At 33.8% G+C, this 23,902-nt stretch overlaps 2 protein-coding genes across 2 annotated transcripts in view; both read right to left on the reverse strand.

Annotated features, from left to right (window-relative positions):
* LOC135083618 (mushroom body large-type Kenyon cell-specific protein 1-like) overlaps positions 1-3,624 on the reverse strand; it is a 32,264-nt gene extending 28,640 nt beyond the window's left edge. The window contains exon 1 of the mRNA XM_063978318.1: positions 3,571-3,624. Within this exon, the coding sequence (XP_063834388.1) occupies positions 3,571-3,624 (54 nt within the window). The remainder of the gene's footprint in view (positions 1-3,570) is intronic.
* Positions 3,625-12,977: 9,353 nt separating this feature from the next.
* The window catches only part of LOC135083660 (uncharacterized), a 123,264-nt gene continuing 112,339 nt past the window's right edge, over positions 12,978-23,902 (reverse strand). The window contains exons 2-3 of the mRNA XM_063978368.1: positions 14,991-15,370; positions 12,978-13,001 (exon numbers count right to left, since the gene is read on the reverse strand). Of these exons, the coding sequence (XP_063834438.1) occupies positions 12,978-13,001; positions 14,991-15,370 (404 nt within the window). The remainder of the gene's footprint in view (positions 13,002-14,990; positions 15,371-23,902) is intronic.

Consider the following 23,902-nt stretch of genomic DNA (forward strand, 5'->3'; position numbering starts at 1 on the left):
AATTACAACAATTGAAGCCGTTTCAAAACTACAATGGACGGTTTTTATTGGGACGAATCTAACTCTTGTTGTTTTCTTGATTGAACTAGATATCACACGATGGCCGAATTCTACGAAAAATGAAATAATTTACGTAAAAATGTGTTTGCAAAAATTATCACTATTTTTCGGCCATACGTTATGCAACGAATGACTTTCGGGAGACTATTTTTAGAATAAATTTTGAAAATGGAACATCTCTTTTTCTTATTTTCATTGTGGTTTCGTGCGATTTGTACATTTAGCCAGTGCTAAGTAAAATGATATTTCCAGTGATAGACAATTTTTGGCCCCAAAAACAATGGATACTAAGTTTTAAATATTATGTTTTTGCATAAGCAAAGGCATAAAATCCTAAAACGTTTTTAGCAGAAGCTTATCTTAATTACTACCGTACTTCTTGTAAGGAATTGGCTATACACCATCTTAATTCAAATCAAATTCACATAATTTCATCAAGAGAGGAGAGAATTTTCACAGACAGGCTTAGGCGCCATCTTCCTCTATCTAAATTGTATCCCCATAGTGTAAGCTCACTTTAAATTATAATTATGAAGAATATAGAAATTAGGTACCAGCTTTCTCCATGGAAATGGTTGCATAGGCTTTGGGTTAGAGAAAAACTGAGGGTCTCCCATATGGACATTAATCTAAATTATTCTGACACCAAAAGCAAAAAAAACTAGATTTTTTTACCAAAGCGGCTTCTTTACCGTGGTTCTATAATTATCTAGGTACTTTTATTGCTCCTTTTCTTGTCTTTAAATATCCAATTCAAATTTTTTTTTTTAGCCAAAAGGGCTTCTTTTCATTGGTCCTATAGCTAGGAACTTAGGTGCTTTACTTTAAATGCCTCTTTTTTGTCTTCACTTATTTTCCAATTAAGTGTTTAAATGATCTAGTTACATAGTAATAGCGTCGTCAAAATATTCATACATAATTTCCGTAATTTTAAGTAAATAAAACCTCTATCATCTTGTTTATACCACAGTAATTGCAGTCTGTGTCAGCCGCGTCATGCCTTGACGTTTATAATCGTTTTTAGCGCGAAATATCTAATTGACTGCGTGATGATAAAACTCTTGATACTTCCTGAAATCTAATTAAAGGTTTAAGTTGCAATCTTAGATATTTTAAGATCAAAATCACTCACTGCCCTAATATCAAATGAAAAAAAAACACATTTTCGTTTTCTGCCACTGACTCCTGTGTAGCTAGGATCTACAGCTGGACTGCTATACAACCTAATCAGTGAAGCCCAAGTTACTTACTCCTTAGAGGAAAATTGAACTGTCATCTTATTGGACCCACATAGCAATTAATTAAAAGTTAACAACATTATTATAGATTCAACATTAAGTATATTGGAGTACCTATTTAGAATAATGGTTTTGTAATAATGTTACAGTTAATTTCAATTATTATGTCATGGAATTTACCAAGTGATAATAACCGCAATCATAAATAATTTATTCTAGAAAATGACAAAAGAAAATCTAACAATTAATGATTAGAAAAACGAGTAACTAAATATGGTAATATTTACATTGTTTTGATGGAAGACTGTTCCTGAAACTTTATTTCCTTGTAACGAAACGTAAAATTACATAAATAAAGCAATTAATAATTACATCATAAAACAAATGAATGTAAGTATGGTATAAGTTTGATTGATTTTTGAATTCATTATCGTTCTGATAATACGTATAAGTTAAAAAACTTGACAAAGACCTGCTTAATTTATTTTAATTTTCTTTTTTATATTCCTTATACTTATTCATTATTTACCATAAAATATATTTTTTAATCTAATGAAAATTACTTTTCCTACTTTTTGATTGTAATGTTTCAATACTTGTTTATTTGTTCTTTTAAACTACATGCAAAAAATAGCAAAACTTTTAATGAAACTCAAGCGAATAAATTCAATAGAAATAATATGTACTTGCAAAATGTTATGTCAATGCCATTTGCGCGCGTAACAAAAACCAAAATGGCGACCGGCCCGCTAACCTTGCGTATTCGCTAATCATGCCCACCTTGAATAACAACTAACGAATTGTTTAGACACCGACATACACAGCGTATAATGTGCGTACATAGATGTATACAGGGTGGAAACGATAAGTGATCTCACTCGATTATTTCTAAACTATACAAGATATCGAAAAACTAGTTGCTGATCCTGAAAGTGCTTCACGAGCTCTTTCAATCGGTACCAATAATAGGTTACAGAATAAACTGGAACTATCCGAAAATTCAATGTTTCCAGCTTCCATACATTTGGTAAAGTTACATAATATTAAAAACTACACAAGATATCGCAAAACTAGTTACTAATCCTAAAAGTGCTTCACGAGCTCTATCCAACGGTATCAACAATAGCTTACAGAATAAATTGGATCTATCCAAAAAATCAATGTTTCCATCTTCCATACATTTAGTACTATCACAGTCATGGCACTCATCTCTTGATAATATTATAAGCAAGTAAAGCCTAATACTAATGTTTTCAACAAATAATTTTAAATAAGATGCAAGTTACGAGTTTATTTAACCGACTTTTTAAGTTTATTATTAAACAAAAAATAAATTACACTTCTATTATTGTGTGGCTAGCATACATTTAGTATGGAAGCTAGAAACATTGAATTTTCGAATAGTTCCAGTTTATTCTGTAACCTATTATTGGTACCGTTTGAAAGAGCTTGTGAAGCACGTTCAGGATCAGCAATCAGTTTTTCGATATCTTGTATAGTTTAGAAATAATCGAGTGAGATCACTTATCGTTTCCACCCTGTATTATGTGTATATGACACACGAGCGTGAGTCGAACTAAAGATGTTTGCTCATGGTGTTTGTAGGGAATTTTAACGATGTTGTGACGTTTCAGTTTGCAGTTGGGAAATGTTTGACTATTTGTTCTTGCAATTGGAGCTATTAGGGACAGTTTTGTCTTTGCCTGATAAGGAAGAATATAAAATAAGGTTGCTTTTTTCGTTTGAATTTGTTTTTCAATTATGTCATTACATAATTATTGTGGAAAATCGACTGAAAATGGTTCTATACGGATATAGATTCAAGGTATAGAATGGAAACATGTTTTTTACATGAATCCATCATAATGTGGATAATCTAAGTCACGTGGCAATAAATGACGTTTGCTTTACATTAAATATTTGGATTCAACAATGCTGTTATAACAGCTTGAAATTGAATAACTAAATTTCGTTTCATAATAGGTACAGACCTTAAAATAATGCCCCTTAGAATGAACATAAAAGAAAAGCGATTGCAAAACATTGACAAAAATGTAGAGTTAAGTTTGGATAGATTTTTTCCTAAATCAAGTTGTTATTTTTCTGTAAACCTTTTCTTCACAATTAAAACTTCACACCTGGCTATTTTTTTCCTTACTTCTTAGTTTTTTTTATTTCGTGTAAAGGCATTTTATCCTCTAACATCTTTCCTTTATTAATCCAAGAAAAAACTACGAGAATATTCGATCTTCATTGTATACATATATCAAACCACCATCTTGTCCATAATCCAAAGCAAATGCAACAACAAATTGTTCTCATTCATAGTATATTCATATAAGGCAAGCCATTAAATCTGTCTCCTTCTCATGGGTATGGAATTTTTCACCATTATTAATCTGTTTTGTAATAAGGAAATCATTTAATATTATTTTGTAACATTATTTTTAATAACTTGCAAACGAGATGTGAAACATCATTATCACTGTCGCCTGATTTTTATTTGCCAAAATTAGGTACTTTTTAGCCATTGGAATTTTATATCGTGTATGATTTAATCTGTACCCATTTTACAGCCTAGGATTTGAAGCATGTCCTTAAAATCTAGTGCATTCTTTCATTGTTATACTTCGTTTTAAGTGCTACATACTTAGATAAGTATAATATGCTAAAGGCACAATATTAAACTTAATAAGGACTTTTACGTTATGGCTTCATAACGTAAAAGTTGTATGAGCAACGGTTGAAAATGTTGGATAAAAGAAAAATTGAGTTTCATAGACTAAAAATAAAAGTAAAGTGCATGACACAGAGACATTAAGCACGACATTATTTTATAATAATCACAGTTCTCTTGTTTGGGAAAAAATAGAGCTATTATTTAACAATTTTCTGGTTCTCCTTCAAATAAATTATGGCAGTTTAAATAAATATGCATGGGTTTTTGTTATTCATTTATAGCTTACATGTTCACTGGTGAAGATTATGATAGTATTTATTTTATAGAACTTATAATAAATTGTACTTAATCCATCAAATTCTGAGCTCCAATTCTAAGGTTATTTCCTAATCGTAAACATTTCAAAGTTTTATTTTATTTTTATAACAAGGAGTATCATGCTTTTTCATGAGATATTCTAAGATGACTTTTGGTAAAGGAGGACACTAACTTCTGTACCTATCTAAAAATTGACTAAATTCTGTTAAATTAGGCAATGTTTTTTTTATTAATTTAACCCTGATTGCTTTTCTTCTCATATAACTTTATAAAATGCCTGTTGCATGATTATTTTCTGACTGACGTTGATTTGATTAGTAGGAAATAAATTGTTTTACAGGAATTAAGGAATTCAATAAACTGTCTTATTAATAAGCATAAGTAAATAGAAGTTCTAGGTAGAGTACAAGTTTAACAAGGAGCAACATTAGGACTTCTTGGCGGGAATCTGAAGCGTCATGTTAGCGGTTTTGTTTTATTTCCTCAAATTCGTGCGTGGGCGACTATTAATGTGTAATAATGGTGGATTATTAACCATTGAGTGTTCGTGAACGTGCATGGGTGTGGGCAAGTGAAGCAAAACAGTGCATCGTGATTCTTCTGGTTCTCTCAAGTTGTCCATAGGAGGTCTCAGTAAAGCACCACAACTTTACTGAGACTCAAAGGGTGGGAAGGGGTATCATCTATCATCCTTCATTATATCATTACTTGATCTAATTTTCTAACTCGAATCACTTAAATACTTGAAAATGGCACAAATCAAGTCGACCTCGACGTGTATTGCCAACATCATCAAAAAAGAAGAAGAAGAAGAAGGAGCAACATTAAAGGTGTAACGTAATTAGGGTCTTTATTTGGCTAATAACGCCATCAAATTGACATGTTAATTAAGCCCATTAGAAATACAATGGTAGAGTCAATTAAAATAACCAATTACAAATAATGGCAGTTATTTTCTAGCGCCAACCGATGACTGAGTGCAAAATAGAGCAGCTGTCGTGGACTTATAAAAAAATGTAATTTGCCGTTCGCCAAACGGTGGGGTCTACACGTTCTAATGCTGGGCTTGGCCAATGGCGGGCGAGGACGAGCAGCATGGCGGCCGTGGGAACCGGTTAATGGCCCGTTTGAATTTAGAATACTATTTTTAAACGCGTTCGGCAGCGATTGTTTTTTTTTCTAATACGCACAAGGCTTCTTTGAACTGATCATAGTATTTTTTTCTTTGATGTATTTTCTTTTTGGAGGAAAAGGCAAAGGCATACGCCATACAGCCAAGTCTTAAGTTTTTAACAATCATAGTGTATTTTGAAATGCGTTTGGCAGCGATTGTTTATTTTTCTAATACGCAAAAGGGTTCGTTTTAGTATGTTTTTTTTATTTGTACTTTTTTTTGAGGAAAAGGCAAAGGCATAGGTATGCCATACAGCCAAGTCTTCAGTTTATAACATACCATAGTGTAATATTTTTAAATACTTTCAGCAGCAATAGTTTTTTTCTAATACGCACAAGACAATGGGCGTCTTTCATGTTTTTAACTGGCGATTTGAATAAGGTCAAGTGCCAGGAAACGAAGTAAAACGATCTAACGTTGTTATTCGGTGCAGTTGTTTTGGTTTTACTAATTAATGTATGGTAATTAATTAGTCTATTTTGTTATTCGTTTAGTGTTAGAAGTATCATGTTTCTATTATGTTATAACTAAACATTTGGGTTATTTAATTAATTAATTTTATTTGTACCATAGCTGATGATAAAAAAATCATTTTAGTATTTTCTATGAATCTGAGACTATTCTTAAGTTATTAATTAATAACGTTCAGGTATTGATTGGTCTACTGATATTGAAAAATAAATAAAGAAATAATGATTGCTAATTGAATTTTGCCAAGTTATAAAAACGCGTAACAATTAGCTATCCAATCTACTTACAAGTGTTTTCTAATAATAAACATAATCAAATCAATGTAAGCATTAAATTATTTATTGTCTGTCGAATATAGCTTTCAAGTAAACACAATAAAAGTGGCAACAAAAATGTTCATGTTTGAAACAGTGTAGCCAACTAACCATGTAATCGGCTCATGCTGCGTTCCCTTCCATTTCACACAAAAAAGTAATAAACCACTCTCAAACTACAAAGCGGTCGGTTTCCATTTACGTTTGCGCTGCTTAAACAGAAAAACGCGGCATTAAAAAAGAAAAAAAAAATAATGGCAGCGCCACACGCGTTCTATTTTCGAAAATGATATTTTGAAACGTCAAACGCGCGCGCTCATTTTTCTTTTTTTTCGCGAGCGGCAATGATTAGTAAGGCAAAGGCGGTAGTACTGGGCTGTTTGGATGCACGTGTACAGCGAGGGGTGGGCTCGGCACGTGAATTTTCCGAGGTTTCCACCCTCCACGGACCGCCCCTATAGGCTTTTCTGTCCGGCCTATGCTGTTTAACCGATCGGCTAGCGAGTGAAGTGGAGTCGACGCATCACTTACGATTTTTTTACTTTTTCAGTCAAGTTCTATTTTTGAATATGTGAAATATATTTTTTTAAATGTTGGTAATACAATTGTTTGTTAAAAGTAATTATGTGTTAAGTTATAACATTTTTTTTAAATAAACCAACGGCTCTATCCTTAGTGATAACATCCTAAGAAAAAGCAGAAAACCGCAATATATTTAAAAATACATTAAATGATTAACAACACATCAAAAACAAATTAAAAATAGTCTAACGGAAGTCAATGTTGTTAAATGAGTGAAGATAAATATTACGACTGCAATAAAATTCTAAGCATTCTACAAGTTACACAAACAAAACATACAATTAAGAATTGAAGAGTATCATTACATCAATGCATAAATTGAGTTTAATTTATTTTATCGAGGCTTTCATTGGGAAACAAACTATGAAGAGAAAGGAACGTTTTAAGACACAATTTTATTGTTAAACTATGATGAAAGTATATTTTGCAGAACTATGAAATTTAAATAAAGTTATTAGTTTTTATGCAAAACAGTTTTTTTTTATTTACAAGCGGTTTAATAACTGACCATATTTTTTGATTGTAGATTTCGACGAGCGAAGAGCGTTACACTGCTCTCTGAACAAAATAATTCGGCTTCAAAATATCGAATATTGTGTTCTAACTTCCACACTGCACTATAAAAATTGATATTTGCTATCGCTAAATACTTAGTAAAACAACAAATATGCATTATTATACTTGTCAAAGATCGTAATCGGTCATACGAATGATTCAGACTGTTATCTACACCTACTTCTGCATTCTGAATGCAACGCCTGTCAACTTTTACTACAGGTCGTTGTCACTTTGACAAACACAGAGCACAGTTACCTTCCAAAGACACGTTTTCAGCAAATACTGATAGATATTAAAATGACTGACCGATAAGTGGGTAAATAAATTGTTGCAACAGGAAAGTTGAACGGACGATGTAAAAATACAGTTGACTTTTAAATTATTTGCCATGCAAGACAAAGTGAAGTTGCAGAAAAACTTTTTTTTTGATTTTTTTTATTACAATACATTTTCGCATACTATAAAATAGGTGAAAACAAAAAATAAGAAATAACTAAAATAGACTGGTTTTCTATCAATAAAGACTGACCTAACAATGACATACTCGTAGTACCCACTAAAAAAATTCAAAGATCGTTCATTGCACTATGGAGGCGTTTTGTACTCTTCTTCTTTTTTTTTGGCAATACAACCTCTATATTAATAGGCTTATTTGTGCCAATGACAAGTAGAGTTCACATGAATTTAGGACACTATAGCATCAAAATTGTCAAACTGACGTGCGTACGCGCACAAACAAAAATGCATCCATTAATTACACGCACAATGCCAGCAATTATATTTCCTTTATAGTTTTACTGTTTATAAATTCAATTGAGTCGCAAAGATGGCGGCGTAATGAGCGAACGTTAAATTTAATTTGCATTATTTTCTAGAATTAACTGTCGTTACTCCGTATATAGAGTATTGAGTGGCAGATTTGATCGATAGCACTAATTAAAAGTTCTTCGTTTTGCAATTTATTAGACCAGCCATGGGAATACATCGCTTGTATGTATTATGTTATGTCACTCCCATCATAACTCATGGTTATTTTATTTTTTGCAAAAAAAAAAAACAAGAGCTATCCAGAAAAATATGGGTCCAAGTAAATGCTTAACTTGTCATACTAACATGGTTAACTTATGTTTTTTATTAACACCTGAGTAAAGAATTAATGTGTCACATCGTCGCCCGAGGTACTATTTCTGAAAGACCGAGTAAAAAATGGTTAAGCATCATTTGAGTATCTATTCTGGGTCGAAATTCAAGTATTTCTAGTAAGTACCTCATAATGTTCGGTTGTTTCAGTCAGTCAAATGACGTCGACTGCTGGAAAAAGGCCTTATGTTATAGAATATAAATTAATGTTCATGATTTTCTTCTCAATATTAGAAAACGTCTCAACGTGATACATTTCCGTCAGGTAAAACAATTTTATAAAAACTTTACCACATAAACGGTTGTCAGCGATGTAGCGTGGGCGGTGTTGCTAATGACAGCTGATGAAATAAATCGTTTTAGTAAATGTAACTATAGTCTGAACTATTAAAAGGAGTATTTAAATGATCTAAAAGGATGGTTTCACACCACTAAACTACAACAACGTTACTAAAATAAAACTAAATTACCATAATCGTAACCACTCCCGAGCGAGCGGTGTAACGAGCGAGCACAATTCGCAAAGTGTTCACTTCACGAACAAAAGCACAATCCGAAAGTAGCTATTAAAAATAAAGTTACAATGACCTCTCCACGGCTCGCGATGTCCAAACACTGCCTACTTTTCATGCTATACGCCTACACTATTTCAGTGGAAAACTTGACGTGGTCGAAAATCGACCTTATCCCCTATTTATAGAGTCTGGAACGAAGCGAGCAACACTCGCACGCACCCCGTCTCTTTCCTACGTATTAATCAAAATACGAGTTTTCTACTTTGACGTGGAATCGTAGCAAATGGATAAGGCATTGTTTTGTAAATTGAAACTATGGTTTGTGAGGCCACCAGCGTACGTAGACCCCTTCCTCCGGGTCGGTGTTCGCAGCTTCTGCGGGATGAGACACTTTGTAAGAGATCGGACGGGTCTACTTATGCTGGCCGGCGCTAAGCATGGTTTAGACAAGGTACATAATTGCTATTGTAAGGCTAAAGGGTTTACAATAAACTGTTATTATAGTAGACAATGATTAGAAACGCGGATGCCTCTATATTAATTACGTGGGGCAGCTTTAATTGTTTATTATCTGTGGACGTGCCCTAATGGCGGCTGTAAACAGACCCAGCTTTATGGGAAAATAAAATATAACGGCCATTACACACAAATTATCGAATTAGCATATTAAGTGTTTTAACGTTTTACAAGAAAATAAAGTGGAGGTTACACGTAATGTATCTCATGGTCTCTATATGTTGGAGGCAATTTAATCATTATTATAAAATAATAATTAATTAAAAACAAGGAACTTTATTTTATTTATTGATCATTATTAATTAAGTCTTGAAAATAGAAAAATAATTCAGGATCAAATCGATTCCATTGTTTTTAAAATTTACATGGAATTGAACAAATAAAAAAGCTAATTATTATTTTTACATCTTCTGTCTTATGGTTTCAAGATATTAGTATTAAAAAGAAAAATAATTCAAATGGTAGTTAATTTCAGCAATAATTTTCAGTTTACAGTACAGTAACTACGTTCAAATGGATTATAAAACCCAAAAAAACTTTTTTTATAATAATAATCTATAGAAATTAATATAATATAGAAATAAATACATTTTTAAAGATCACTTATAAAAATAAAATAATGCTTGTTGTATTGTAAGTTCCATAACGTTAACATTTAAGTGGTTTAAAAACACACTAAAGGTTAACTCAAAATCAAGCAAGCGAGACCCATGAAACGTAAAAATAAAAATCATGACCTGCAATAGTTCCACCTGTGTGGCCATAACGCTAAAATTGCACTATTACCCCTGAATTCCGGTAAAAAGTACTATTACAACTACCCACTTTTTGTTGTAAAGACAATAATTTCGATTTGATTGCAGTTGGTTTCCCACACTGTAAAAGCTTATATTGTGGACTCTTTTTTGCCATGAGAAGTAAGACTCTACCATTATGTCGTTTACGTCAATTTTAGGGCGGGAACTGTCAAAGCTGTCAAAGAGTAGTGACGTGACGATTGATGTCACTTTGAATGATAATTGGGTAGGAATGTGACAATTATTGGGGTTGTTGGAGGGTGGAGGGTTGGAATAGTCTAGTTAAAAAAGAAAATTGTCATGTTTCAGAATTAAAAATAAAATTAAGTATGGATTGAAATTAATGACCATCAAATATTAATTGTCAGTATTAATTAAAGCGCAAAGGTTACAAAGCAGCCTTTTAACAAAAATTAAATTTACAGTTCATTCGATTCCCACCACCCACATAAATGTGACTAGAATTTTTGAAAAAATATAAAAAAAAATTGAGATGCTACCCATAACGCAAAAAAAAACTCGTCTTTTGTAAAAATAAACTTTTATCTGTCCATCTATCAATTATGTTCCATACAATCATAGATAAAAGCTTTTTAATAAAAATAAGAATCCGAACCTATGAATCAAACGCCGCACCTTGTCACCTTGGCATTTGAACCAGTAATTATTCGCATAGCTCAATATTGACTCAACCGACTATTGATTAAACTGTTTACTGGACTTCAATCGGGGCTCATTGATTTGAAGTCAATATTATACATAAATTGGAGTAGGCTTGTGGCTGAAAAAAATATTACCTATGATGATAGGATTATAACATTTAGCTCATTTTTCAGAATTTATTGGGGGAGATCTATGTTTAGCAGTGTGGACTGTGGACGTCCTATGGCTGAAATGATAGTGAAGATGAACAGCCTTTCAATGGATCAGGCCGTGTAATTCAGCTCTTACTAAGTAAGTCAAAGTAGAGCTGAACAATCGTACTCTGTCATCTTATGTTTGAAGTCGCCAGAAACAGAATCTGGTTGCTCTTTTTTTGAGAACGTTGAACCTAACAAAAGGAACTGCTCTTTACTAGATACCCATAAAAAACTTATAAAATTCATTTATTTTTGCAAATGGGCTTTTAAAAAGCACTTTTACACGTCCCAGTATTAACCCTTCCACTGCTTTGGGACAATAAATGGGCCAGTGCTGAGAAGAAGCAGCGCAAGAAACTCAGACACTATTGTCAGCCTCCTTTTCAAGGGTTTACAATTTTTAAAATATACAAATCTTTAAAAAATAGAAGTCTTTAAAAATACAAAAATACCAGGTAATTTATAAATTTAAAGTAAAAGTATTTTACGCGTCATGGAAATACAAAAGCTCTACCTCTAGAAGTGCTGTATAATGCCCAATAAAAAGATGTAAACCATTTCCAAAGCAAAACACACTTGGTCTAGTCCTTCAAGATTAGCTTTCAATAAGCTCAAGCAGAGCTTCCAACAAAAAGCTCATTTCAATCCACAACAACAGCAATGAAGCAGACCACATAAACATTTTCTTAGTAACAACTTATCTTACAAAAACCCAATCTTAAGTACAACATAATCTTCCAACTCATACACAATTTGAGGACTTAAGTTTGTAGTTCTAATATAAGCTCTATCACGTTTGAATAAGAGCCATATTTTGGGATGTTAGTATAGTATAATACGTCTAACACCTGTTATCTTAATCACGTTTAGTTCTGGATTGGAGGAATAGGGTTGGCCAAAACATTAGCATTAGTTCCTTTTGAAACATTAAATGTTTGGGAAACTAATACTATAATTTCTTAATTCATCCGGTTCAACCAAACTCAGAGTTTCTTGATGGCGCTGTAATCTGAAATCACCCTTTTTTGTTAAAAATGTAGTACTGTTTCGAACACAAGCTCTACTTTTTTAATCAGAACTAACATTTTAAAGAATCAGATGTTAAATTAATTTGGCAAAAACTACGACGATAGGTAGGTATTTAGTAAGAAGCTAAACACCCGGGCGAAACCAGTGGAAAAGCTAGTACAATAAAAAGCCGTCTGACATGTCTCATGTTAGACTTTTTGATAATTTATTGATCGTATGGCTTGTATCAACCCTGCATAATGATGGTGTACAAAGCCAAATCACTGAAACCGAAACTGTTAAGACGCAGCCTTTGAGACTCAGCTCAAGCATTAATTACTATGACAGCACCAGTGGTTAAATCCAGTATTAATAACGTTAACCCGGCGAGGATGTGGAGGGGTCAATTTGACCCCGTGCTTCATATTTTTGTGTACAGTTATTTATCCTGTAGCCGTGTGCTGTTTAAAGTCTCAGTAGCTGGAGTAATTGAACTCTGCTACCCTTTGCACGCCACTAGTGAGTCAACCATCGCTGGTGAAAGAAAATAGAAGTGCGAAAACGTAAAAATGACGAAATTTTGCCAAAATCACATTGCTCTTTTTTGTTAAGAATGAGCTAATTTGTACCTTAGAAGACTAATTATGAATAACTAATGATATAAGATATTGATTACCAGAAAATACTAATTAATATTATGAAATATGATGAAATTGCTTTTTTGTTACAAGATAACGCAAATTTCACTATTTTTTAGACTTGTAGAATATCTGTATTATATAAACATGTATATGGCTATTGGTGAATTTTTCAATTTAAATCCATTAACTACTAAATATTACTTAAGTTTCTTGATAAATATTACTTTAATTACCGCTTAGTAGGGAAAAATCTACAAATCAAATACAGGGTCATAAAGACCCTCCACATCCTCGACTTATACCTTTTGTACCACATCCTCGCCGGGTTAACTAATCAGAGGTAATTATTTTGATGCTAGCTTTTGTTAGAGGGTTTGATTGGAATTTGGTCTATCAAAGGCAATCCGTGGCCAACATTTTAAGAACGACGTGGAATGAATCTTATTTGGGAATAAAACACTCATTTTGTTTTGCAAGTAGACTCTTAAAAATCACTTTTACACGTCCTAGTATTAACCCTACCGCTGCTTCGGGACAATAAATGGGCCAGTGCTGAAAAGAAGCAGCGCAAGAACATTCGAACTAATCGTGATATGAATTTTTTTGTAAAAGATTTGGCTATGGACTTCTTAGCTAAAGGTCCAATAAATCTATCTAAGTATTCTAGTGCCTAAGTATAAATTTCTGTTTAGTAAGGTTGATCACATCCAATGCCTTTTTAAAATTAATGTGTAAGTAGTCTTTTTTAGGGTTCCGTTGTCCTGACAAGGAACCCTTATTATAGATTAACCAATATATTATAGTCATTGTCTTGTCATGTCACTAGCCTAAAAAATGGATTGACTAATAAATAAGCTTAGCATTAAAACTGGACTTCTGATACAGCAAGTAAAACTCTTTGGTGTATGGTTTTTATAATGTTGATTTAAGTTGACGTTTTTCCATATTTATGTGAAAGTTTTATAAAGCAACTGGGGCGAGTGTGTAAGAAAAATAATTTTACAATGTTTAATTTCTGATTCTGACAGCTCTTTAGATATAGAGATGTACCTCTCCAGGTATTGTGTATAAAAAAAAACATAATTTTTCACAAAAGTATACAGGATCTTAGGTAAATGGGTTTATAAGCCAACACTAGCCCATGTTAACCATTGTAAATGGTATGGTAAAGTCAGAAATTTCATATCATCATTTTATTTTTTTAAATTTTGATTCAAAATAAAATTTTTCAAAATCAGATTTGTATGAAAATTCAAATAATTAGAATGATGATATCAATTTTCTGACTACACCATGCCATTTATATGCACATGTTAACATAGGCTAGTGTCGGCTTATAAACCCATTTACCTAACACCCTGAAGAATATAGATTGTTACCTAACATTACTTTTACTCTTACTTTTACTAAAGTTAATAAGTCTGCTTGTAGGTTGCTGAATTCCGTAGAATTCAGGAAGGATCTTATAAGTTGATAGCTGTTTCAGTTACAAGACTTGGAAATATTGATAGAAGCTAAAGCTTCTGAAACTGACAGCTCTTAAGTTATAGAAATGTACCTCTCCAGGTATTATTATATATTAATACTGCTCTGTGATTTAATTAATAACAGTAATAGTAATGTTTACCCAATTTAACCAAAATAAGGTCACGTTGTCATAGACTAACTGGAAGAGAACGCCTTATGCCATTAGGTTCACCCTATGTAAATCTTTCTGTGGTATTAATGTTTCAGTAAATTTCTTTTACAACAAAATACAAAATCTTAATAAAACTTTTGAATCACTAACTCCTGAAAATAACTGATTTGTATATTAGTATAATATGTTGTTTTTATACAGATTTGACTCTACGTATGTTTTTTGTTGATCTCTAAGTAAAGGGACACAGTGAATAATTCAAGTAAAGTTCATGGTCTAAATAAGTAAGTATGAGTGTTTGCAATGATTTTTCACGAAGAGCCTCCTACTAGAAATCTTCCAACAAAGGGCTTAGCCGCACAACATCGCGATAAGCCCGTTATCACCTGATTAATAGCTGACCTAGTTAGCCAAAAAACGCGGTCGATGCCGTGACGTCACCGCGGAAGCTGCCAAAAAGTGATCAGGGCGGTACTTACGGTCGCGCCGCCCGCCGGCCCCTCCGCCGCGTCCCTCTCCCCCCTCTCCCCGTCAACGCAGAAGTAGCACTTGTCCGCTGGCTTCCAGTCCGTAGGCTCGTCCGGCAGCTCCAGCTTCGGCTGCGTCGCCGGACGCTTGATCAGGCTCTCCAGGATCGTCTCCGGACGCCGTTTCTCGGAGTCCTCCCTGTCCGGCTCCTTCGGACGCTCCTGGTCGTTGATCTGCTCTATGGTCTTGATCTTCAGCGCGGGAGGGGGGTCGGTGGCAGGCATAGACTCGTCGCTCGAAGCCTCCGGCTCGCTCCGTTTTGGTATTAAGGCGTCCTGGCATAGTTTCCATTTTCTTCGACCCATCAACTCCTCCGCCACCCGTTCTAGACCTGGAATTGAGAAAAGGGATGGTCAATAAAGGTGTCAATGACAAAAAATCCATCTTTCCTGAAAACCAGAAGGGATAATAAAGTGTTAACGTCACAAAATGGAAGATTTCCATCTTCCCCGAAAGTCTACGCATGAAAAGGGGAGAATGGGAATTTTCTAGTCACCTTTACACGATGAAAGAAAAAATCCTACCTAAAAATTTAAAGGAATGAGGGTTTTCGCGATTGAAAAATCCGCCAGATTGCAATACGTAGACGCGAGGTCCAAATGCTGCATGATTGGTTATTTTTTACATGACATTGACAGATATGTCAAAATCCACCAATCATGCAGCATTTGGACCTCCCGTCTACGTATTGCAATCTGGCGGATTTTTCAATCGCGAAAACCCTCATTGAGAGAAGGGATGGTCAACGAAGATGTTAATTACAAAAAATAGGGAATTTCCATCTTCCCCGAAAGCCTTCCCCTGAATAGGGGAAAACGGGAATTTCCCAGTCATCTTCAAACGATAAAAGAGAGGAATGTCCCCAAAAAATCTGTCGTCAACATTGAATGGACCTAATTTCAATGAATAGACTTTTTAAGTATGATTATCATCATCATTTTCAGGTAATTGCTGTCTACTGTTATTTAATACAAGGGCCCCAGAGCCCCATGCCTATGAATAATAAAATATCCTACCCATTACAACTTATCCATATTCATAGTTTTTTTTCTGTCTAACACTGTTAGATAATTTATTCCAATTCGAAAATCGATTTGAAAACTGATAAAATTTTTATTTTCGCATCAGCAATTAGAAAAATAATAACGGTTCAGCAGTATACAATTAATACCCGTATTCTTGAACCCATCCTCGTATTTGTCTCACAACTTGAATTTGAAAATTTGACACGCACTATCAAATTCTGAATATAGGTAATTTGTAAAAAAACTTGACGTAACCAAACCTAGTTCTTCCTCAAGCTATTTTTTAATGAGCTCAAGAAGGATTATTAACAATTTTTTTCTTAATTTATGTCAAACCCTGCCGTTAACACGTTGAGTGCGAAACCAGGTCTATAGACCTTGTGTACGTCTCGCTTACCGTGCGGCTAAGAAAATTATAGTCTTCCTTGTCGTGCGAAAGGCATAACTTCAATTGGGTCCGGTGTAGGAAAGTGATGAATATATATCTATGATGTATTCTTAAAATAGAATCCAATGATGTACCTACCTTAATACCAGGTTTTTAGACCTGGTACCGCACGGAAGTAATAAAATGTCTTCACAATGCGAAACCAGGTCGAAGCACCTTGTACCCTGCGCACCTGGTACCGCACCCCACGCTAGCTTCGTGCAGCCAGTGTTGCCTCGCATTCGTAAGAAACGCACATGTCGACATGGCGTCAAGAGAAACAAACAAAATCAAAACTGCAAATTGATTATAATTTAATTTGCTACACGATTTATTGCTAATTTAAAAAATGTTTTTCGTGACAAACATTTGAAGTTGTTAAATAATATGTTTTCTTTAAATATAGCTTATTTAAGTATTTATGCACGTATGTCTTATTTGTAAAATATTTATACTAAATTATTAAAACATCTTTGTTTGTTACTTTTTTAAATTTTTATTAAAACTTAATTTAAACTATCGATATTTGTATTTCACATCCCTAAAATACCCACCAGACTTCCCTACTTCAGTGCGGCACAGGGTGCATAAGCCTTGTATTTTGAATATAGCTATAATTTTTATACTAAACAAGTTATTCACGAACGCCTTCAGGTGTATGTCAATAAATGCATTATTATTAATATTCAATGAAAAAAAACACAATATCTATTAACATGAAGCCAAAAATAAAATTAATATATCTTAAATATTACAAGGTCTTTAAGCCTTGTGCCGCCACAATGTAAGTTTTAATACCAGGTTTACTGACCTTGTACCGAAGGAATGGAAAGTATTAGAAAGTTACTGCCGCAGCAAAGGTGTTAATCAATACTAGTTTTCACAGTTTTCAGTAGTGGAAATCACAATAAACAAAGACCTACAATCCATTTCGAGTAGTGTGTGAATTTTCCTGACTATTAGTCCACTAAGCCCACCTTAGGGACCGTCTGGGAATATGGCGCTTGATCGTTAGAAAAACCTGAGCCCAACAACTCCGAACAACTGTTGTTTACGCATGTGCAGCAAAAAGTATTCGACGTTAGAATTTGAATTGCAATCATAAACCTGAATTAGCATAGGCAAGGGAATAAAAACCACTCATTGTCTATTGCATCCGTTGGAGGGATCGTCAACCTTTTTTTGACGTAAAAAAGTGACGTTTTAATTTGCATATTTTTATTAGTTTTATTTTTTAAGAAGCTATTGGGAATCACAATTTTGTAATTAGGAAGAACTATTTTCTTATTTTTTTTGTTTTCTTTTTTTATGTGTTCCTTTGGCGAATGGCTTTAATATTATACCCAAAATTTTAAATAAGTATTGTATTTAAAAAATCAGGCCCATTAGCCATAACCAAATTAGTTAAATTACTTGATGCATATTATGTAGGGCGTATCTTCATCCGTAAAATATATTAATTAATTGAGCATGTACATTTAATAGCCAATTAAGCAATTAGGTATCTATTAGCAAACCAATGATCAAACGGAATAACAAACGGACATTATTGTTTGCAATTATTAAAAGAAAATAACCGCAAGTTGGGACGTCATGAAATAATAATGTGAATTATAGTTATTCGTTATTATTTCCCAATACTATTAGGAAACTAGGCACTATGAAAACTTTATTATGCAAATGATACTTCCTCTTCTATTTCATTGTAAATAGATCTGTTTTTCAGAGAAGTAAAAGGAAAATTCGCATTCGAGTTAGCAAAAACACGTAATAAAGAAATCCAAACAGTCAAGAAGATGACAAATAATAGACTAGAAAACGGAAAATTACTATTTAGCAATCGTAGTACGATCTCTCTATTAAACAACGTAGTATTACTAAATTGTCTGTTTATTATTGATCAAAGATAGATACGCCCGTATTCACAAACATTACTATTAGGTCTCACAGTGCGCATGGACGCACAGAGTGAAATACGAACCAATCACAGAGCTCTATTCAACGCTGTGCGTTCGATTTGCTGCTTCACTTAAGCAAGCATCGTTTGTGAATACGGGCAATAGACACTCTACTTATGATCATACTTGTCAGCCCTAAGTCGTTTGGCTCCATCGAACGCGTTCGATCAGCGAAACGCTTCACTTAAAACCGAAAAATGCTAAAAAACCTTGAGTACACAAAGACTGTAATTTTCTAACGTTTCACAGAATTTCAACGATAACAAAACTGCGAAGGTGGTTAACTGAAGCGAGACCTTCACATGTTAATATTGTAATTAATGTGGAGCCGTTGAACTCCCATCGTATGGGGTAATAAAAAAATAATTACACATTACACTCGCTTCCAAGTAAATCGGACTAATGTGTTTGAAAGCGAGAATAATCTACGTACCGCTCTTCCACAGTGCTTTGATAGACACCAATGTTACTTTTTTTTCTCAATATAAGCATTTTTAAGAGTAGGCGCACACCGTTGATTTTTCGTCGGCCGATAGTTGAGGCAGTTGATCAGTATGGGCATGTATGGGAGTGCGCACACTACGCCGATTCGATTTGGCCGATTCTTCATACAATTTGAAATCGGGCACAACTATCGGCCAACTAAAAATCAACGGTGTGCGCCTACTCTAAACCTTTAAAAATCTGTGTAGATAAATAAAATTGGTAATCATGCTTTTCATTTTCATCATCATCATGCTTTTCCTGCTTGTCATAAAGAAAATCATAATAGGAGAAAAACTTCGAGAAAGAGAAAGAACGAAAGATACATAGAAATACTTGCGTGATGTGGCATGGAGGTAAGAACAGAGACAGTATCAACTGACTTTTCCGAATAGGAATCCTTGCCAGATAATACGATTGAAAATAATTATGATGAAATTGGATATGATCAAAGAAATACTAAAATTGCCACAAGTGGCGCAAAAATAATGGGAAAAATATAGCTGATTATTTTTCTCATTATTTTCATCATTAGATGAAGGAAACATGAAAATAAGCAAAACAATTTCAAATCTTAATACAATGGGAGCCTTGGCATTGTGGGTAATTTAATTAAATACGTAATAAACATCAATTAAACGGAGCTGAAACTTGTGGAATAATTTCAATTGACAACAAAAGGTCATTTGAGCAAAATGGCGTGACCAAACTGATGTTAAACAAAGGATGGTGTGTGTGCGGACTACTGATTGGCTAAAACTGCGATTAGACCGGTCTATTTCAAGGTCGACATGAGTCAGGTTGCATTTGTGTGTGCATGTTTGGGGTATGGCCTAAAGTGCACGGTGTAGCGGTGCATTTATGACGAATATATCTCCAGTTATGTCCACGGTGGCCAAGGACTTAGAGCGTGCCCAGATAAATTTCGACATTCAGGACAGATTGTCATGGCCCCTCAGAGCAAGGAGAACCGACCCCAAATAATAGGAAAAAGGGCTGGGAAAAAGACGAGGAAGACATCTCCAGTTAAGGTTCGGACATTGATGAAAACTGGAGTAGTGAAAATTGGAGAGGAAAGTTCTAAGTCTCAAATTGAATGGGTAAAGACCAAAAGTTAGATCTTTTTATATTGTAAGGTCAGCTCATAAACCTGAAAAGTTAACGGATTGTTCTTAGAAGCAGAAGTACCTAAATAATAGTAATTAAGTTAACTAATTAGATTGTCCTTTGAAGCAGATTAGTAAAAAATACAACTTTTTTACATATCGATGTAAAACTTCAGCGTTTTTAATTTTTAAAAACAAATCTCAGTTGTAATATCAATTACAAAGCAGCAACCATTACTACTAAGTGGAACTTGTAATTTTTTTGTTGCATGTCAGAACAGCTCATCTGCTGTTAGATTGTCCGTATCACGACTTAAGAAGTCTTGTAATCTTTTTTTAACAACTTTTTGTTCATCGTTAGCACTATTTTGTGGCAAAATAGCATTTAGAACCACATAAGATGCTGTTTATCTTCAAGTGCTGTTAGAGCTTGTTCTCACAGGGACATTCTGTTTTTTGGAGGAACTGTTTTTGCAACATCCCGTTTAATATAAACAATTGCAGTGTCTCGCAAAATATCTCTCGAATCTCTATCCTTTCTGGAATTCGAATTTCAAACACATAATTATGTGTGTCACACGGCGGTCCATTTACCCATTTTTTCACCCTTTTTTCGGGTTAGTCCCAACGGCCCCGGTGGATCTGCCCCGTCAACGGGGTGGATGGGAAAAACTGTTTCAACGACCCCGGTAGTCATAGTCTTAGCGTTCAACGGGGTGGATGGACCACATCAAGTGTCAACCACCCCGGTATATCGTTTAACGGGGCGGATGGATCAAATCAAGTTTCAACCACCCCGGTATTTCACTAAACGTGAAGGATGACACAGATCTAAAAGGTTCCACCTCGGTATTGCATACCGAAAATAAAACCTGTTAATAAAATAAAAAAAATAATGTGTAAATAATAATCAGTTTTATTTAACAGTCACTGTTTAAAAAATCTTCAGCATAAAAGTAAGTTTAATTGTCACAAAATATTATGGTCATAAACCTATAGATAGATTCGATGTCGTTTAGAATCACAGAAGCGCAATTGCAATAATGAGTCAATATAACACTCTAATACTCTAATGTGATAAAAAAAAACTCTAAAATTATTACAAAATATTATTATTTAAGAATCATAGATACGTAGTTACATTAATCAGTTGTTGATTAACAATAAAAGTAAGTTTAACTGTCACAAAATATTAAAGTTATAGATTACTTTTAGAATCACAGATGCGCAATTGCATTAATCAGTCAATATTAATAGCACTCTAATAGTTTAATGTGATAAAATGTAACTCTAAAACTCGTCACTAACAAATAATAACAAGGAAATCTAAAATTGTTACAAAATAATAATTTTTATTATTTAAGAATCACAGATATTTTTTGTTTAAAAGTATATTGGTTTTATATTTTTTGAGAACATTATAGTATAAGAAATAAACGTACTTATCATTTGTGAGGAATCAACGTATATTATTTATTTAAATATGGCCAAAATTTTTTGACCCTCAATTTTATTGAAATTATACTAGAGCTCAATAATACCCTTAAAACATACATTTGATCAAAGCCATAAAAACTATACTCCTTCCTAAATATAGTGAACATAATGAATATTTAAAATAAAAATAAATGACATGTACATTACATGCACAAAAAAAAAATAGGGTAAACATTAGGCACAATCTGGACATATTTTTTTACCGCATGCCGAGCATTTTCGGTATGCATAGGTAACACCTGTAAGATAATTTCGTTTTCAATTTAGGTGGACTAAAATGTACGACTTTTTTGCAGCTGGTGCAATGACATCAGGTTGATTTGGCAAGTCAGAGCCTAGAATACATGTCACTGTTTGCTTTACCACCCGTTTCGCGGTGTTTTTTTTTTACAGACTAACTACTATTAAAAAATTGATTTTGAGGCAAATGAGGCAGTAGGTACAGCATACTTGACAAAATCATATTTTTAACGGTTGGTGGTACATAGCTGCCCAGAGCCCTGACGATGGAAAAAGCAAGCTTTTCCGCAAATGCTCAGTCAGTGGTTACGAGACGAGTTTATTCCAATCTGGTGCGTATTCGGAGAGAGACACCGGACTACTAATATGCTTGAGGCATGGCACAAAAAGCTTAATAAAACAATAAAAAAAAGCAACCGAATATCATAGAGTTGTTAAACACACTGCTCAGCGACGCCTCCTATTATGAAGTGATTTCAAAACAAGTAGAAAATCTGTCAGCATCTCAGCAGTGTAATCGTTTACAGGAATCTTATTATGTATTAATTGCGCATCTGTGATTCTAAAAGTAATCTTTAAGTTTATGACCATAATATTTTGTGACAGTTAAACTTACTTTTATTGTTAATCAACAACTTATTAATGTAACTAAATAAATAAAATAAATAAATAAATAAATATCCTTAGACATTTTACACTGCGCTTCTAGTCCCAAACTAAGCAAAGCTTGTACTATGGGTACTAGACAACGGATATAAACATACTTAAATACTTTTTTTTGTAAATACATACTTATTATACGTAGAAAACACCCAGTCCAATACAAACAAATAAAAACTACGTATATATTCTTAAATAATAATATTTTGTAACAATTTTAGAGTTACTTTTTATCACATTAGACTATTACCCCCCTTACTAATAAAACTTACACGCACGTTGAACAGTGTTTTAAAGTGACGTTTAGTATGGAAATGTCATTTTAAAACATTGATCAACAACTGTGTAACTTTTTATTAGTAAGGGGGTTAGTGTGTTATAAATATTGACTGATTAATGCAATTGCGCATCTGTGATTCTAAACGTAATCTATAGGTTTGTGACCATAATATTTTGTGACAATTAAACTTACTTTTATGCTGAAGATTTTTTAAACAGTGTTAAATAAAACTGATTATTATGTAGGTACATATTATTTTTATATTTTATTAACAGGTTTTATTTTCGGTATGCAATACCGAGGTGGAACCTTTTAGATCTGTGTCATCGTTCACGTTTAGTGAAATACCGGGGTGGTTCAAAATCAAATCAAATCAAATCAAACCGGGGTGGTTGAAACTTGATTTGATCCATCCGCCCCGATAAACGATATACCGGGGTGGTTGACACTTGATGTGGTCCATCCACCCCGTTGAACGCTAAGACTATGACTACCGGGGTCGTTGAAACACTTTTTCCCATCCACCCCGTTGACGGGGCAGATCCACCGGGGCCGTTGGGACTAACCCAGTTTTTCGGGATGTTGCAAACTGTATAAAAATACTTATGCAGTTCATCACTTGTCCCACAGATTAAATGATTCAACGCGGAAACGTGCGATGTCCTTGTTTGGCACATCGCGAATATGCGCGCGGAATTGTCGACGCTGTCGTAATTATCATTATTAAATAATCCTTTTAATTCTTCACTGTATTGCAATTAGGTAAATACTTGTTAGGATTCAGTATGTTAAAAAGAACCAATAGGATTTCGTAGGATTCGTGTCATTGTCAGACTTTCTGCTTTTTTAGGTTTTTTGGAGCTTTAAGCTGTAAAACCAATTTAGTAGAGTCAAAAAATACAATTTGTCGCTAACCGTGTTACCTAATTGGTTTTTGGGTTCTTTTATATTAATTTTACTTACCTTATAATAATGCTCGAAAAGTGAAGTCGAAATGAAAGTAAATAGGATACCTAGTACAGAAAAATATCTCGAGTAGAAGTAAAAGTACGGATCCCTCAATGCTTAAGGCAGTCCCACACCTGACCCCATATTTATACAGTTAAACTATTTCTACTTATTCCTACTTCAGATCACTAATAAGACAGCGATTAAATCACATCCGGCAAAACTAGTTTTTTAACTCA

This window comes from Ostrinia nubilalis, chromosome 24, assembly GCF_963855985.1.
Source record: "Ostrinia nubilalis chromosome 24, ilOstNubi1.1, whole genome shotgun sequence".
In the NCBI taxonomy this organism is placed as follows: Eukaryota; Metazoa; Arthropoda; class Insecta; order Lepidoptera; family Crambidae; genus Ostrinia; species Ostrinia nubilalis.